Raw genomic sequence first — 18,668 nt, forward strand, 5'->3', positions numbered from 1 at the left:
CTTAACACGTCGTCTTTTCAATATAAACATACGAAAGGAATCTCTCTTCCTCTTTCTGGGCTCCTGTACTCAAAGGTCCATGAATTCCACCATCTACTTGAAACTAAGCAGAGCTGGGGCTAGGAGGAGACACAGTGCTGAAGTGCTAGTGACATTGTTTAAAGCCCTGGGGTCCAGCTGAGTTGCAAGCCAGCTGATCCCTTGGGAAGTCTGGCTGTATGAATCAATAAATGTTCCATTTTTACTTTAAAGAGAAAAAGTTGACAGAGGGAGAATGAAAGGAAATGGGCCCTTTATAACAATACAACCATCACTATGTAGAGATTACAATCCTCTAAAGAAGTCCTGCCTTAGGGGGCCTGGTCTAGGGACCTTTTGCCACTCATCAATCCAGAGGGGGCTCACTGAGTGACAGCTCTCCAGTGGAAGCACAGTTGGGGGTGCTGACTGGCACTACAGTTGGGGCCTGGCAGCATGATGAAGCAGGAAAGCAAAGCTGGCCTCTAGTACCAAATCCACATCCTAGGAAGGAACTCCACTTCTGGGTCTAATGGCAGAAGCTCAGACTAAGAGGTAATACTGTTTGCCCAGAGTTAACAGCAGACTCCAAACAAGTCATCAGAAATGTGGAAGTAGGAAAGTGAAGTTGAAGATGATGAAGGATTGGGACGCTTCCCTACCCATAAATGCATCAAGACCCCGAAGGCAGAATCCAGGGAAGGGTACTTGGAAAGAATGGCGGCCACAAGCTCTGCTTCCAGAGACCACAGCTCTGGATTAGGAATTAGAACAGGATTCTGGCTCCATAAAGGTAAGCATCTAATAGCAAGAAAGGGTTCCATGCTTTGGAGAAAGACCTGGGAATGAGAAAGGATGCAATATAGGAATAGCAGGTTTGTTACATAGGTATATATGTGCCATGGTGGTTTACTGTACCCATCAACCTGTCATCTAGGTTTTAAGCCCTGAATGCATAAGGTATTTTTCCTAATGCTACCCCTCTCCTTACCTCCACTCCCCGATAGGCCTCAGTGTGTGATGTTCCCCTCCCTATGTCCATGTGTTCTCATTGTTCAACTCCCACTTATGAGTGAGAACATATAGTGATTGGTGACCAAAAGCAGGAGTCCAGTTCTGAATCTGGCACCATTGGGAGAAGAGTCACTTGACTCCAAGTATAATGCAAGTGGGGTCCAGTTCAAATAAACAATGAGGATGATTCACTCCAAGAGCAGAGACAGTTTGGAAATCGCATGCCAGGACCACTCAGGTCGGGTTTAAAGTATGAGTTTGTCTGGGTCAGCCTTGCCCCTTTTAGCTGACTTAACATACCCCATCTCTGGCCAGCACACCACTGAGCTGCCAGCCCCACTGTGTCAATGACATCACTCAACAGAGCCTTCTTGACTTGCTCCCCAAATGCTCTTGTGTCAGTTTAGTTCCCACCCCATTGCTGCTTCCTCGTTCCATCCGCTATCCTGAACAATTCAAGGTTTGCTCTTTACTCCATAAAGTCTTGCCCCCTTGGCTGCTTCCTTGACTTGGATCTTCTCTTCCATTTCTCTCTGCACCAAGTGTTTCCTGTGGTGACTAAACACACAGACGTGGGAGGTGTAATAATTAAAGAAAGGAAAGAAACATGAAGGGTGGCTTGATGGTTAACAAGGACAGGTTTATTTTAGAAAACAAACCTGGGAGGGGGTTTTGGCCAAGTTAGGTTAGAGCCCCACTTTCTTACAGGCTAAGAGCTTTTAAGGATTCAGGGTGGGAGAGTTTATTAGAGGCTTGGACTGCTTTTGTGTTTCTTTGTTGTGCTTATTAGGGAGGGAGAGTCGTGTGTTTGTTTTCATACATCTTTCTGCAACTGCAGGCATACCACCGAGTCTGCTTTTAGCTTCCCTATCTTAGTGGACCTGAAAGGAAAGGAATGTGCTTATTAAGGCCCACTGTTTTACTGGGGCCCATTGTATGACAGTGAAGTTTGGTAGTTACCCAAGAGAATTTCCTCCTACCTCCCTCTGTGCCTGAGCTGTTTTATCTGTGTTTTACTGTCTGCTCTTTTTGGCTGTTTGTAGTCAGAAGAGAAGTGATTCCCTTGAAATGCATGAGGCTAGAAAGGGAGCTAGAACTTAAAGTGGTGGTGTTTGTCCAAGGTGACAGTGTTCCTGCTCTGTCGGGGGGATCAGTGGGCCCCGACTTAGCGGGGATGTTGGAAGGCAGAGAATGGGATGTAGCAGGGTCTGAAGAGTTCTTTCCTCCACCCAGCCATTCTCCAGGCTTAGGCATTCCCGAGTACAGTTGGGAAGGGGAAACATTGAAGGAAGTAAGGTTTCTAAATTTGTCATCGGGATAGAACTAGGGAAATACTCTCTCCCGACTGATCTTTATCGGTTAGATAGGCTGCCCTACAAATTTGTATAGAGTTAAACACAGGGGAATGGGTTCTGATAGCATATCTCTGATTTTTCCTGAGGAAGTGGTGCTAACTCTTAGTAGTGAGTCTGAAGGAATATTTAGGTAGGATTATTTTCTGTGTTCCCTGCTGCCAAGGTGCTACCTGGCTGTTTCTCTTTTGCTTGGAGACCTTTATTGCTGAGTTCTTCTCCACTCCACTCCCACTTTTCCTCTTCCTCCTGCTTCTAATTCTGCATTTGCTCAAAAAGTTTAATAACTATTAAAATGTTTACTCCGCCCTGTTTTTCATACTTCCTCCTTTACCCACTTCTGCCTTCTCCCAAGCAAACCAACTAGTGTTAAAATAATAATAATCTTTCTTATCTGTCTCCTAATCACACGGAAACCTGAATTTTTGACCTTTGTTTTTACAGTGTTGGGATTATATTTTCACTTCTGCTTCTTGCTTTTCACATGTAATTGAACATAGGAGAAGTGCTTCCAAGTCATTGCTGTAAACCAGAATCCATTCTTTAATGTGTGAAATATTTTGGGGTAAGTGTTTCAACACTTCACTGCTGCCTGCTTGTTTGAGCACACACTGTGTTTCCTGCGTGGAGCCACTGCCCAGGGGTGCCAGAACATCTTTTGCACACTCCTCGCCTGCCACTGAGCTTCGTTCCTTGGATTCTGTCCCTAGGAGAGGGCTGGCTGAGTTTGTTTTTGTTTGGTTTTGTAGGTAGATATTGACATTACTTTCCAAAACAGCTGTAGCAATTGTCAATCACAGTGGCAACATTTGGGAGTATAATTTTTTCCCAGATGGGACCATGAGCCTAGTTTTGCAGCACTTGGGTTGATGGGGCCTGATAAAAATGCATTACACAAAAATGGCTCGTTCATTAGGATTTCACAGAAAACCCTAAAGGGCATCCAGAATGCTGTTTAAACCAACACATACCAGCATTACCTTGGGAATAAGGCATTAAGCACATTCTTGACCTATTTGTAGGCGCGAGGATCACATTCATTCCACTCTCATAAACAGCTAAATAAACTCACTATACAGTTAAACTTTACTCTTAAGCAACTTTCATCATAACTATTGCTATTGTTTTATTTATTTATTTTTTTTAGAGACAAGGTCTCACTCTGACACCGAGGCTGGAGCGCAGCGGTGTGATCATAGCTCACTATAACCTCGACCGTGAGATCCTGAGCTCAAGTGATCCTCTCACCTCAGCCTCCCAAAGTGACGGAATTATAGGCATGAGCTACCATACTCGGCCACTATTGCTGTTTTGAAAGGGAGCCCTTCTCTCCCCTACCACATTCTATATTAAGAAATTCCAAATTAAATGAAGAGATAAACAATTCAAGGATAATAAAGTTAGTAACTGTTCATGTAATGATAATAAAAATAAGAGTCAATTTTGTAAGAGGTGTATTAAACCGTATAAATTGTCCTGGCTGAGGTGTGGGGGTCGCGGGTACCCCATTGACTGATGTATATATAAAATAAAGTCAAAACTCTTGTTAATGTCTCAAAGACAGCTACGAACAGAGTTAGGTTCATTGGCTCCCCGCTAAGTCGGGGCCCACTGATCCCCCTGACAGAGCAGGAACACTGTCATCTTGGACAAACACCACCACTGCCTCAAGGGAGCCAGCATGCTATGGGAAACATGTCTCCCTAAGAAAGCACTAGAAGGACTGGTTGTAGGATTTGGGCTTGTGTTAGGTCATTGTATAGGCCAGGGTGTAGGGGTTCCAAGAAGCAGGCATTTGCTGTGGATTGGGAGCTGTCAGGAAGCAGGTATACATTTGTGAGTGGCCTTGTTTGATGAGAACATTCTGTGAAATTGTTTATGTTCAACAAGACACCACCACAGCTTAGCGACAGGCCAACTCTTGACTGTGAGGAGTTGCGTTTCCCTTTCTCCCACTGAAGAAATAGAGTTCATAGAGGGCAGATGATTTGATCAGCAGACCTGCGTCCCCCTCAACAGTTGGGTAACTCCCATTAGGTGTCCTGCCCTGTCAGACCCTCTTCACCCACCTTGAATGGTTGGTGTCAAGAAAACAACTGGCATTTAGAAATTAGTTCCTAGAGGTAAGGGAAATATGGCCAAACTGAAGAGTTATTTGGGACCTGTATTCATTTGCTAGGGCCACCATAAGAAATTACCCCAAACTGCAGGGCTTAAACAACAGAAGTTTATTTTTTTCACAGCTCTGGAGGCTGGAAGTCTGAGCTCAAGGTGTTGACAGGGTGGCCTCCTTCTGAGGACCATGAAGTAAGAGTGTGTTCCAGGCCTCTCTCCTTGGCTTGCAAGTGGCCGTCTTCTCCCTGCCTCTCCACATTGTCTTGGACACGTGCCTGTGTCCAAGTTTCCTCTTCCTGTAAGGACACTAGTCATATTGAATTAGGGCCCGCCCTAATCACCTCACTTTAACTTAATTACTTCTTTAAATACTCCATCTCCAAATAAGGTTACATCCTGAGGTATTGGGGTTAGGACTTCAATGTATATGAATTTGAGGGGAGGGACAAAATTTAGCCCCTCAGAGGATCTACTTCTGTGAAGATGGAGGCTTCTCTCCACCCAGGAGCAAAACTGCAAGAAAAGCTCATAGAAATACAACAGGTCATTATTGTCAAGCGCGTCCGTGTGAAGAGACCATGAAAATAGGCTTTGCGTGACAAACAAGGCTGTTTTTCACTTGGGTGCAGTGCAAGTGGGCTGAATCCAAAAAGAGAGTCAGAGAAGGGAGATAGGAGAGGGGCAGCTTTATAAGACTGGGGTAGGCAGTGGAAAGTTACAGTTAGAGGTGGTTATCTATTAGCAGGGGAGGGGGTCGGTCACAAGGTGCATGGTGAAGAGATCATAAGACTCATCGTCCAGAAGAACAATGTCATGAGGTCAATTAATCAGTTAGGGCAGGGCAGGAACAAGTCATAATGGTAGAATGTCGTAAGGTGGGTTAATTAGTTAAGGCAGGAACTGACTATTTCACTTCTTTGTGGCTTTTTGGCTGCTCCAGAGTTCTCGGCTCCTGCAGGCCATCTGGATGTATATGTGCAGGCCACAGGGGTTACAATAGCTGAGGTTTGGCTCAGAGGCCTGACAATTATGCTTTCTGCGACTAATTCTTCTCTTTTTTGTTTTCGAATGCCATGAAAGTGCAGTGACCACACAAGAAACAAGATGGCACCCATAACTGGTGCATCTGGTAGTCATTCCAGCCTTGTCTCTGTTGGGCTTACAGGTAGGCCTGTTTTTTGTTTGTTTGTTTTTGTTTTTGTTTTTGTTCTTTGTCATTCTTCTAAGAATGAGTCATAAGGAGGTTGTTCTTGGAAAGAACTAAAGAGGAATCACCAGTTAGTGACTGAAGCAGTTGAGGTTTGCAATCTGCTAGAGTGACCCATTTATTTTCAGTGGTTTTTAAGTTTTCAAAGTGACAGAGAACTATGCTAAGAACTTACTGCACAGTTACCTTGTTGGTTGCCTCCCCAGGACATACTCCCCATTTTACTTCCCAAAGCCCCTGATTTCCTTAGGTTATATGCCCATGTGATTCTGAGAAGCCTTTGGAGGAAGGTAAGAAACTTAATCAGTTTAGAGTGACACAGTGCATTTGAGACTTTGGAGAAAACAGATGAGACAAAGAACTGTTATAACCGTTTTGCTACCATGAAGAAAATCGGCATAAGGGCAAAGTGAATAAAGAGAGATAGCAGAGTTGAGGGAACTGCAAAGGGAGCTAGAGTCTCAATCAAACTGTACCCGAAACCCACCTACCTCTGAACTTTTCAGTTAAATGAACCATTAAATTCACTTTACTGTTTAAACTAGCTTTAGTTGAGTTTTTTGTTGACTGCAACTCAAACTATCTGGATAGATTTATTAGCATCTCTGAAATGTTACCAGTGTTCTTCCAAGTATGTACCAATTACTCTGTCATGACATATTAATTAATGTCCAGGATGAGAGATACTGATGAAGATATACCTTGAATTTTAGAAAAATGAAGGAGACTATTATGTGGGAATAAAGGAAAGAAAACAGATTTCTGTGGGATTTGATTTCAAATTTTCAACATCCTCAAAATCCTTACCAAGCCAACTGGGTCTAGGCAGGCATAGCATATGTTCAATAAACATAGTATATATTCAATGATGTGGAAGCAACTAAAGAATGAGAAAATGCTGACAATGGCAGAAGCAGCTAGAATGCAAGTTTGGCTTGAAGCTTTTAAGTGACTGCTATAGAAAATGTTTAATGTGAACGTAGAAAGCAATCTCCACTGTTTCTTGGAGAGTTGATCTTCCTACCTCTTGTTTCATTTGACCCCCAAATATGTGAACCAAATAAAAAGTCCCTCCCACAATGCTGGTTGCAAAGTCCAAGTGGACACGAGGTCCAAAGGTCAGAGATGATCAGAAAGATAAACTGGTCAAGGGAATTTAATGGTTCAAATTGATTATCCATCAAGAAGTCAAAATGGGCAATAGGTCCAAAAACAGAAGCCCAAGAAGTCAGAAAACCAGAAGCCCGAAGGCCTATCCAAAAGAGAAGCAGAAATAGAGAAACACTGCCCAGAGAACCAAGTATCCCAGGGAAACAGCCCTGGACTAATACAGCACATGAATTGCAAAGAGCAACAAATGCAAAGACAATCTCATATTCAAAAGCATAATGTCATGCACTAATATGCGAAAGGAAGGGGACTGGAAAGATTAACGAATACAAGATGAAAATTTAAGAGTACTAGCAGCAGCAGTAATTGCAACAGCAGCAGGCAAGGCAGAAAGTCCTGTCTAATGGAAATGCAACTTACGTAAATGCTGACTGAGGCTGAGCAACCATTTTAAAGTAATGTACATCTGCTAACATTACTTCTGGATAAGACAGCTCTCTGGCAGAGAAATTATAGATAGGAAGACACCAAAGACTGGGATTGAAATGAACCAAGGCTATTACAATGTTGCCTCTAGTTACCTGTGGCTAGAAGCTTTTGTCATTCCCTGGAGGACGAGAAATCAGCAGTTAAACATGAAGCATGTCTGTGTAGTAGATATGACAGTTAACCATATGAATGCCCAAACTAAGCATCTGATAATCTAGTCTACAGGTAACTTATATAGTCTCACTTCAGTTTTTCTCATTATTACTTTGCTTCCAAAAAGACAAGCTAAAGAATATTAGACTTTGATACACATGCAAGAATTATATTAGTGCCCAACTATATAAACATCTGTGAGGGGCCAGGTGTGGTGGATCATGCCTATAATTCCAGCACTTTGAGAAGCCAAGGTAGGTGGATTGCTCAAGCCCAGGAGTTCAAGACCAGCTTGGCCAACATAGGGAGACCCCATCTCTACAAATAATTTAAAAATTAGTGGGGTATGGTGGTACATGCTTGTGGTCCAAGCTTCTTGGGAAGCTGAGGTAGGAGGATCACTTGAGCCTCAGAGGTTGAGGCTGCAATGAGCCATGACCAAGCTACTGCACTCCAGCCTGGGCCACAGAGCAAGACTTTGTCTCAGAAAAATAATGGTAAAATAAACTTCCATCAGGACTATCCCTGAGATTGGATGTTTTTAAGTAACCAGGTCTGAGACTTGCTCACCTCTCTTTTCTGTAGATTAGTAAGTGTCTAGCTCTTTGAAGGGCCAGAAGCCGATACAAGCTGAGCAACAATGATGATTACTTTCCAACTTGGTAAGAGGACAAGGTTGCTGTCCTGAGAAGATGATTTTATAAAAGTAGAGATGCTGTTAAAGCTCATGAAATTTTAAGCTTATGTTCAAACATGCAGATCACCTCTGTCGTATAATAAAAAAAAAAAAAATCTGCTGGTCATTTTCCTGGGTTCCTGTTTCAGAGCTTCAAACACCCTTGGAATTTCCTGAGTGATAGGAGTGTGTTTGTTATGCTAGTGAGGTGACCCCATCTGATGACTGAAGAAACACCATCATCCTTTGTCTCCCGCTGATTAGATAAACTACGTGGATACAAGTGGAGTGGTTTTAAGGAGCGGGAAGTTTAATAGGCAAGAAAGAAGGAAAAAAGTTCCCCCATAGAGAGACAGAGGGAGGGGGCCTCCTAACGGAGAGAAAAACTCCTGTGCGGCAGAAAAGTCATCAGTTATGTTGGGAGGCTGGAGGAGGTGGTGTCTTATTTGCATAAGGCCCAGGGAATTGGTTTGACCAGGTGTATCATTTATGTAGCCCACGAAAAACCTGGTCCTCCTACCCTAGTCTTTTAATATGCAAATGCAGGTAGCCATGATGTCCTGCACAGGTGGTGTTATCTGTAGGCAGCCATGATACCTGGCACACATGGTGACAAAGAGAAAAGGGGAGGAATTGCCAATTGGATAGACCTAGTTTCTAATCGCTGGCATTTGCGTATCAATACTTGCCAGCTTGGCTTTCCAAGCTGCTTGTCTATTAGGAAGGAAATGTTTTGGGAGTTGCTTTTATTAAAAGAAATGTCCACTGAGAACCTTCACCCTTTCTACCTACCTAAAAATTATTTCTTAGTAAATCCTGTATTACCATGGTAGGGCCCCTAGACAGCTTCAGGATGGAAGCTGGTCAGCAGAAAGACCAAGCACCTGATAATAGTGTTGATTGAGGCTTTGAGCCCTATGAGATCAGCTTGTTCACCAGACCTCCAAGATGCTGAAGATTGATTTTGATGAAGTAGCTAAGTATTTATTTAATCATGCTTATGTAATGAGACCTCAATAAAAACTCGGAACATTGAAGCTCTGATGTGACAGCAGAGTGACATACCGAATTTCCCAGTTAGGGGGGCATGGAAGTTCCATGTCTAGGACCCTCCCAGACCTCATTTTATGTGTATTCTTTATAATAAAATTCTAATAATAAGCTTAGGGCTTTCCTGAGCTCTGTGAGTCATTCTAGTGAATTAGTGAACCTGAGGGGGTCATGGAAACTCCCAACTTAGTGACCAGTTGGTCAGAAGTGCAGGTGGCCTGAGAACCCCTGAACTTGCAGCTGGCATCTGAAGTAAGAGTAGTCTTATTGGGGACTATGCTCTTAAACCTGCAGAGTCTGATGCTAACCATGGGCAGTTAGTGTCACAATTGAATTGCAGTACATCTAGGTGGAGTGGAAACAGAACACATTCTATCAGAATCAGGAAAGGGATTGGCCAGTCACCTCTCAAGAGTGGTGTGGTCAGCTGTCACTGCCTACATGCCCAAACCACCACCTTTAAGATAAATCTGGCCAGGGCCTAGTGGCAGGTGATAAGCTAGTCTACAGTAACTTAGAGTCTCACTTCAGTTTTTCTCATTATTACTTTGTTTCCAAAAAGACAAGCTAAAGAATATTATTTAGACTTTGATACACACGCAAGAATTATATTAGTGCCCAACTATATAAACATCTGTGAGGGGCCAGGTGTGGTGGGTCATGCCTATAATTCCAGCACTTTGAGAAGCCAAGGTAGGTGGATTGCTCAAGCCCAGGAGTTCAAGACCAGCCTGGCCTCTTTCCTCAGAGCTCAACACTTCCCTGACATATGATTTGATTTTTTTTTTTTTTTTTTTTTTTTTTGAGATGGAGTCTCAGTCTGTCACCCAGGCTGGAATGGAGTGCAGTGGCACAATCTCAGCTAACTGCAACTTCTGCCTCCCAGATTCAAGTGATTCTCCTGCCTCAGCCTCCCCAGTAGCTGGGATTACAGGCACCCACCACCACGCCCAGCTAATTTTTGTATTTTTAGTAGAGATGAGGTTTCACTGTGTTGGCCAGGCTGGTCTCAAACTCCTGACCTCGTGACCTGCCCACCTTGGCCTCCCAAAGTGCTGGGATTACAAGTGTGAGCCACTTTGCCTGGCCACCCGACGTACGATTTGGTGATTTTTCCAGAGAGGCCAGAACTACTCCCATCTTTCCCAGTAAAGGTGATTTGTTATGCTTAGAACTAAATGTGATTTAACTGTTGTAAGCATGTGTAAAATAAATTCCCAAATAAGAAAAAAATATATTTGTTACTCTAAGGGTGTTTTAGTTCTGAGGCCAGTTAGGCAGTCTAATAATTGTCCATCCTGACAGGCTCTACTGAAAGTGAGCATAGAGCAGTTCTTTTACGGAGGAAGCAAATGATGAAGTAAGATTCATCATCAGTCAGCAGAAGAGATAGAAAAGACTTCGGAAACCATATGAAGGAAGAAGCACAAAATATAGATTAAGCAACATCTCCTGAACACTACAAAGCATTTTAAACATACCCATTTTGACAAACTTTCGAAATAAAAGCCTCTGTTCTTCAGGAATCCAAAGGAAAAATGGTGGGATCTGAAGAGGCTATTCTCATCCATTCTATTTTGTGAGTAAGTCCTTAAGAGATGGAAAAGGTGATAGCAGCTGTGAAGAAGAAAGGAAAACAACCTTTGTCCTCAATGCCTGAAGGCAGAGAAAGGCTTGGGAAAGCTGTTGGTCTCTGGCCTTGCCCATAGGGATCATCCCACTAAACTAGGATTTAGGAGCCTAATTGGAGGGGATTGAGACTCCAAATTTAGAATAATGCCCTTGAAGAAGAAAGTGACATGTTCCATGTATGCTTTCACTTCCAAGACTAAAGTTTGCTGGATCAAGTTTCCTAAGTATTAGGACAGTCTATCTCAGAATCCAAGTCAGCACAACTTAACACAGCAATGAAAGAATCCAAAGTTCAAGAACAGAAGCTAAGGAACTCTGTAGCTGACAAGAGGGAGGAAGTCTGAAGAAGTGCACAAAGTTAAGTTGGGCCAGTTTGGAGGAAATACAAGCAGCCATATATCAGTGCTCAGGATTCCAGGCCTAGCTTCTGAACAATCAAATTGCCTCCAATAGGAAAGGGCAAGAAATAAGGCCTCTGGTCTCTATTACTGATATGGTTTGGATCTGTGTTCCCACCCAGATCTCATGTCAAATTGTAATCCCCAGTGTTGGAGGTGGGACCTGGTGGGAGGTGATTGGATCATGGGGATGGATCCTTCATGAATGGTTTAGCACCATCCCCTTGGTGCTGTTCTCATGATACAGTTCTTTCGAGATCTGGTTGTTTAAAAGTGTGTAGCATCTCCCCTCTCTCATTTTCTTCCTCCTGCTCCAGTCATGTAAGACATGCCTGCTGTCTCTTCACTTTCCACCATGATTGTAAGTTTCCTGAGGGCCCCCCAGAAGCAGAAGCCACTCTGCTTCCTATATAGCCTGCAGAAGCATGAGCCAAGTAAACCTTTTCTTTATAAATTACCCAGTCTCACGTATTTCTTTATAGTAGTACGAGAATGGACTAATACAATTACTACACCTAAAATGGAATTAACATTTAGGGATCACTTGAGACCTTCATATAAACACCAGGATGATGTGCTGAACTGTACAACCTATCAAAGATTACTGGGGAGGTTTCTTGAGGGAGTTGGGATCCCATTCCCCTATCTCCCCTCCATCTTTCCTCCCAGTCTGCAGTGATACAGGGTAGACTCAGGGCTACCATTCGTTCCACAGGTGTCCTCCAACATCGCAACACACACACAGATGAAAAATGTCTAAGATGGAGCTATATATCTCCTTTTCTGCATGTTGACTTTATTCTTAATATTCTACAGTCTCCTAAATCACTCCTTTGTTTTCTGAAACTATTCTAATTGTAAATCTCCAACCTTATATAATGTTTCAGGGCACTATGTGCTAGCCACACATCTAGTACTACTACTTTGAATGTCTCTAAATTTCTCAGGGAAAAGAAAATATACAAGTATCTGGGATTATTTGCTTAGATCAAATCTGCAGAACCTAGAGAAAATCATTTTCCTTTGTGAAACACAGCACTAATTTTGATATTATGTGTCAATCCAAGATATGTTAGGAATTAAGTAGAAAATCTTATGAGGTTATTGTATAGTGGAAGGCAAAGGACCATTATGAAGACAAAGGGACAGGTTTCTTCATTCATTTCACAGATCAGGAAGCTGATACCCAGATTGAGAGTTTAGGTCATTTGCCTCATTTACTGCTTCTTAGGAAAATCAAGGTTGGATCTTAAGTACACTGATGTGGCCTGATTTTCCTTCTCCAATAAGTTTGGAATTATGTTGGAATCGCAAGACATTGAAAGCCCATATACAAATGAAGATACTTTCTCTATTGGCCTTCATAATAGAGAAATTTATCAGAGTCATTTTTAGATAGATGGACATTTAGTATTAAAATCATAAGGGGAATTGGAGTCGGAAAGGAAGACAGACTTATAGCTGCACATTTCCGCATCAGATGCAAGAAAGGCATATATTTGGACATAGCTAGATCTGCTGCTCTGACCCAGACCAAAGCACACCTCTCCTCTCACACTCTGGGGTGGGTTTGAGGAGACAAGGTAACAGAAACACTAAAGCAACAGTAATGCCAAAAATAAGAGGGAGTGACAAATTAATGAAGCAAGAATTATCATTTAATAGACTTTCAGACATTCTATGACAACTGCTGCACTCTCAACTCAGGCCTGAGACAAAATGGCAGAGGAAGAAGATGAAAGACAAGGGTGAGAGCGGAGAAATCGGAGTGCTATCAGTGGCACGAGCTTCCAATTGGTGAATTTTTAAAAAATGAGCCACACATTTGCCAGCCCTTTGGTATTTTCTGCTTTTATTGATATATATAAATTGCCAGTGTGTATTTCTTTGAGGTTTACAGATTTTCTTTATCAAAGTATCAAAATATTCAGAGATTCTTCATTTATCCCTGGCGAGTAGAGATAATGTGGAGCTCTTAGGGAAAAAAAATCATTCTAGGCTTAGGAAGTGGAACCTGAAACTTCTTTCAATAAGCTTCTGAAGCCTGTGAACCAAAGTTGTCTGCTCTTTTACAGGGCCTATTGTGTAGAAGAAAAAGGCCTGGTAACCCTCCCAACTCAACATGCTAAAACCAAAGTAGCAGCCTTGCCAGCACCAATGGCCTGTTTCTATTAATTCTCCTAGGCTCTCCAATTATCTTGGATTCTTTTCTTTTTCCTATATGTTAAGGACATCATTGTGTTCTGAGAATTGTCCTTCCATGTGATCTGATTCCCTCCATCTTCCATTCTCTCTGCCTGCAACACCAGTTTGAAGTCTGCAAATTACTTTTCTCTGCCTTTTCTGCCCATCCCTCTCCCCGTCTCCAATAAATCCTGAACACTACCAGGTTCAGGATTTAGGCTCTTCAGATTTTTATGTTAATTAGCCTAATAGGGATATTAAGATGAACACATTGTGTAGGAAGATCACTTTAATTTTTCCTCTAAGAATAACGGCAGAGGGGAACTGCCATAAGTGAGAATAAAGGGAAGCCATTGAGTAAGCCAGGACATGATTCCTAGGAAAATGTCGGTTTCTGATTACTGCTGACAATGCTAGTATTTTATTTCTATGACTCCTGGATATACCTGCGGTGATTGGCATTGCAGTTTAACAAGGAGTTAGTTTGCTTTTTTTAAGGGCAGTGTAGAAGAGCATCTATAATACCTCACCCATAAACAAGCCTGGTGGGAGAGGAACCCCCAGTAACAGAAGTGAAGGAGAGTAGGCAATCTCTATGGCTTTTAGAAAACAGGGTAGAGCTAAGTGTAACTATCATGAGGTCCTTATGATCATATGCTTATTTGCTTCAAAAAGACCATTACTAAAGTGATGAAGTACAAACTTCTTAGTATAGCATTCAAGATTTAACGTCAAAATAACAAACCAATCTTTTGAAAAAGAACCTCTAGGCCGGGCGCGGTGGCTCAAGCCTGTAATCCCAGCACTTTGGGAGGCCGAGACGGGCGGATCACGAGGTCAGGAGATCGAGACCATCCTGGCTAACACGGTGAAACCCCGTCTCTACTAAAAAATACAAAAAACTAGCCGGGCGAGGTGGTGGGCGTCTATAGTCCCAGCTACTTGGGAGGCTGAGGCAGGAGAATGGCGTGAACCCGGGAGGCAGAGCTTGCAGTGAGCTGAGATCCGGCTACTGCACCCCAGCCTGGGCGACAGAGCGAGACTCCGTCTCAGAACAAAACAAAACAAAAGAACCTCTAATGCTCGTGAATCCTCAAGAGTGATTTCCTTCTAAAATCTTGATTTACACATGGAATGACCTCCCCAGGGTTCTGCCAGACCCATATCCATCCCCACTCCCTTCTAGGCCCAATTCAAGCCCCACCTTCCCTATGCTTTGTCTGGCCAACAGGTCCACAAGACCTCTTCCTCCTCGGAATACCCTTAGCACAGGGGTCTCCAATCCCAGGCCGTGGGCTAGTACCTGTTCATGGCCTGTTAGGAACTGGGCCACACAGTAGAAGGTAATTGGCAGGTGACGGTCTGAGCTCAACTTTCTGTCAGATAAGCAAGACGTTAGATTCTCATAGGAGTGCAAACCCTATTGTGAGCTGCCGCATGCGAGGGATCTAGGGTTCGAGCTCTTTATGAGAATCTAACACCTGATGATCTGAGATGGAACACTTTCATCCTGAAACCATCCCACCCACTGCCCACCCCCACAATCCCTCGCCCCCGCCACTGCCCCACCATGAAAAATTAAAAATTGTCTTCCATGAAACCTGTCCCCGGTGTCAAATAGGCTGGGGACTGCTGGCCTAGCAGATACAGTCTGAACTCTTTTGGCTCTTAATATACATATATACCACCTTTAAACAATTCTTTATTTCTGTGTCCTCATTTCCCAGACTAAATCATTAACTCCTTCAGGACAGGCTCTGTTTGACTTAGACAAGGTTATAATTAGCACCTAGCTCATGATGGCTTCTCAATTAACATTTCCTAATTGATTACTGATTGAGCCACTATCAGATGAAAACGAGTTGATGGGACCAAAAGTGTCCTAGTTCCTGTGATGGTTAGCGGAATCCAGCACTTATCTAAAGACCTCAGAGTTGATTACCTTTTGAGTAATAAACCCCACAAATTGGAGACTCAGGTAGATTGAAAGCCATCAACACACTGGAAGAAATTTCGGACTCAGTGAGCATCGGGATTTCCAGAAGCTAAATTTTTATTTAGGTTTTTTGTCTTTCTTTCTTTCAGTCTCTCTGTCTCGGAATTTCACTCTGTGACTCAGGCTGGAGTGAAGTGGTGCAATCGGGGCACTGCAACCTCTGCCTCCCGGGTTCAATGATTCTCCTGCCTCAGCCTCCTGAGTAGCTGGGATTATAGGCGCATGCCACCACACCTGGCTATTTGTTGTATTTTTAGTAGAGACGGGGTTTCACTATGTTGGTTAGGCTGGCCTCAAACTCCTGACCTCTTGATCCGCCCATCTCAGCCTCCCAAAGTGCTGGGATTACAGGTGTGAGCCACGGCACCCGACTTTTTTCTTTTTTAGGAGGAACTCCCTGTCGCTGGAGTGCAGTGGCGCGATCTCAGCTCACCGCAACCTCCGCCTCCCTGAGTTCAAGCGATTCTCCTGCCTCAGCCTCCAGAGTAGCTGGGCCGATTACAGGCATGCACCACCACACCCAGCTAATTTTTGTATTCTTAGTAGAGACAGGACTTAGCTGATTTTTGTATTTTTAGTAGAGACGGGGTTTCACTATGTTGGCCAGGCTGGCCTCCAACTCCTAGCCTCAGGTGATCTGCCCGCCTCGGCCTCCCAAAGTGCTGGGATTACAGGCGTGAGCCACCGTGCCCAGCCTTATTTTTTTAGGTATTTAACTCAAGAGGCCAAGGAAGCAGAACCTCCACCTAACCTCCTTCTAGCATGAACAGCTCTTTATTTTGTATTGTCAAGTGACCCTTGAAACACTTTTGAGAGGTAAAGTAAAAAGGTATTAAAGACCAAGGGCAGAGAAGACTAGGCGCTTTCCCAACTCACTCTTAAGAAACATCAGCCTATTACATATTACTTATTTCCTCTTTAGACATCTGGACTCCTCTACAAAGAGGTGTCTATTTTTGATTTTATGGTGTCTAAGAACTTGGTCTCCCAGAGTGCCCTGTCCCCCAAAAGATGTTGAAAGCGGGCATTCTGTAATCTACCCAAACATTTCTTTTATGTTAATTACAGCTGACCGTAGAGAGAGTCCAGTCCCGTGAGCCCCACCTTCCACGTGAAGCTGTTTGACAGGTCCCCTGTGTGGCTCAGGGCCCAGCCTTTCAGATCAGTTAAATGAAGCCCAGGGGTCTACTCCAAGGACACTACCCCATCGCTTTCCAGTGCCTCGTATAATTATGCAGCCGACTCTAGAACGCCCCTGCCCTGCCCACGTCCCCTCTGCATGAAGTCGCTGAGCCAAAAACTCCTCAGGTTTTTCCACAGGCCGTCGTCGTCCCTTCCTCTTTGCCATGGCATTTGAGATTCTGGGCTGAGACTGTTGATTTCAGCATCTGGGATATTTTCTCACAGCCGAGGACGCTGATAGAAAACTGCCAGAAAGCGGGAGGGGTCCCCGGCAGCAGGTCCAGTTTTTTCGCCCCTCCTGCCTCCCAGGTGCTGCGGATTACGCCACGAGAGTCTCGACCCTGCACACGGATTTTTTTCTTCCGTTCCACGAACCAGACATAATGATTCTGATTTACATATTTAAGTGAAGGGGAGAAGAAACACGACTCTCAGGACCCAAGGACTGAGGCACGGTTTTTCTTTCTCAAAGAATTCCCGTTAAGACATTTTTCTCTTGCAAAGCCTTTCCTACAATGATGGTTTAATCGTGTAATTATGTAGACCAGTTACAACCTGGCTAGCTAAAACAAAAAAGCCAATTCCCTACGCCCGAGCCAAGCCAGCTCCCCCTCGCCGCGCCGCATCCCAGACACCCGATGCTCGCTCCGCAACGGCCAGGTTTCGGTTCAACCGAAAACCACGGGAAATGGGAGGAGCTACTGGCCCAAGGGAGGGAGGCGGGACTTGATCGCCGAGCAACGGCCCCGGCGATTGGCCAGCCTTCTGCCGCCGCCACCAATGGGCAGGCGCCCTGAAACGTTCGGCGAGCCGACTGCGGCTGCGCGGGGTATTCGAATCGGCGGCGGCTCCTGGTTTGTGGCTGAAATTTGGCCGCCGCCGGCCAGCGTCCTCTGGCCATGGACACCCCGGAAAATGTCCTACAGTAAGTGTCCGTCTGGTGAGGTGGGGAAGCCCAGGGGGTTGGGGCGGCTGGGGTTCGGGCCTGGCCCGCTCCAGATCTGCCTTCTTTTGCCCCCTCCGCCCCCTTCCTGGGTTTGGAATGTGTCCCACCCAGCAAGGCCGTGGGGCTGCTTGAGAGCCGGGGAGGGCTCCGGCACCTTGGATTCCGCTGAGGCCCGGAGCTTGTCCGCCCATCCGCGCCACAGTGGCCGTTTGGAGGAATCTGGATAATTCGTTAGGTCCTCAGAGCTCGCGTTTATTCTTTGCAAGGAATCCCCTCCTGACAGTTCAACCTGAGAAAAATCCTGAACCTTGTATTTAGATTTTATGATACATTTTCAAAATCACGTATTTAACGATTCGACTACAGTAGGGAACGAATTTAAACTTGCGCTTCCATCCATAATCTCACTGCTGTTTTTTAAGTCTTTGAATACAGGGTACTTTAAGAAAAAAAAAATTGAAAAAAAAAAAAAAAACTTTGCTTATTATTGAGTGATGTGTGCCAACCCGCCAACATCACTAACTTTTGAAGTTCCCACGCCTTTGTTTTATGACTTAGATGATTTACCCAGACTGTGACTTAAAGGCATTTAAAACGATTAAGCCGGGCGCGGTGGCTCAAGCCTGTAATCCCAGCACTTTGGGAGGCCGAGACGGGCGGATCACGAGGTCAGGAGATCGAGACCATCCTGGCTAACACGGTGAAACCCCGTCTCTACTAAAAATACAAAAAACTAGCCGGGCGAGGTGGCGGGCGCCTGTAGTCCCAGCTACTCCGGAGGCTGAGGCAGGAGAATGGCATAAACCCGGGAGGCGGAGTTTGCAGTGAGCTGAGATCCGGCCACTGCACTCCAGCCCGGGCGAAAGAGCGAGACTCCGTCTCAAAAATAAATAAATAAATAAATAAATAAATAAATAAATAAATCGATTAAGTCATAGGTGCAGGAAGTAAAACTGGTCCGTTTTATCAGTTCCTTGGGATCAGAAGACCGAGATTGTTAAATATAGTCGAAACAAAAATCCATTTGCTCTAAGACTTTTTCTGTAGCCTTCAACCTAGCCGGCAAAGTATTTTCTTTCAGAAGTCCCCCGCCCCTTTTTTAAAATGGAAAGCAGATATTCCTGGTCCTATTTTGACTTACTAAAG

At 44.2% G+C, this 18,668-nt stretch overlaps 2 protein-coding genes across 2 annotated transcripts in view; both read left to right on the plus strand.

The window, feature by feature from the left end:
* Window positions 1-2,820, plus strand: part of LOC104672449 (X-linked retinitis pigmentosa GTPase regulator-like) — a 54,841-nt gene extending 52,021 nt beyond the window's left edge. Inside the window, 1 exon segment of the mRNA XM_030921253.1 lies at window positions 592-2,820. The gene's annotated coding sequence lies outside the window, so the exon portion shown is untranslated.
* A 14,538-nt stretch (window positions 2,821-17,358) lies between these two features.
* The window catches only part of BUB1 (BUB1 mitotic checkpoint serine/threonine kinase), a 42,036-nt gene continuing 40,726 nt past the window's right edge, over window positions 17,359-18,668 (plus strand). Inside the window, exon 1 of the mRNA XM_010376249.2 lies at window positions 17,359-17,501. Within this exon, the coding sequence (XP_010374551.1) occupies window positions 17,476-17,501 (26 nt within the window). The 5' untranslated portion in view covers window positions 17,359-17,475. The remainder of the gene's footprint in view (window positions 17,502-18,668) is intronic.

The sequence above is a fragment of the Rhinopithecus roxellana genome, chromosome 17, assembly GCF_007565055.1.
Source record: "Rhinopithecus roxellana isolate Shanxi Qingling chromosome 17, ASM756505v1, whole genome shotgun sequence".
NCBI lineage: Eukaryota > Metazoa > Chordata > Mammalia > Primates > Cercopithecidae > Rhinopithecus > Rhinopithecus roxellana.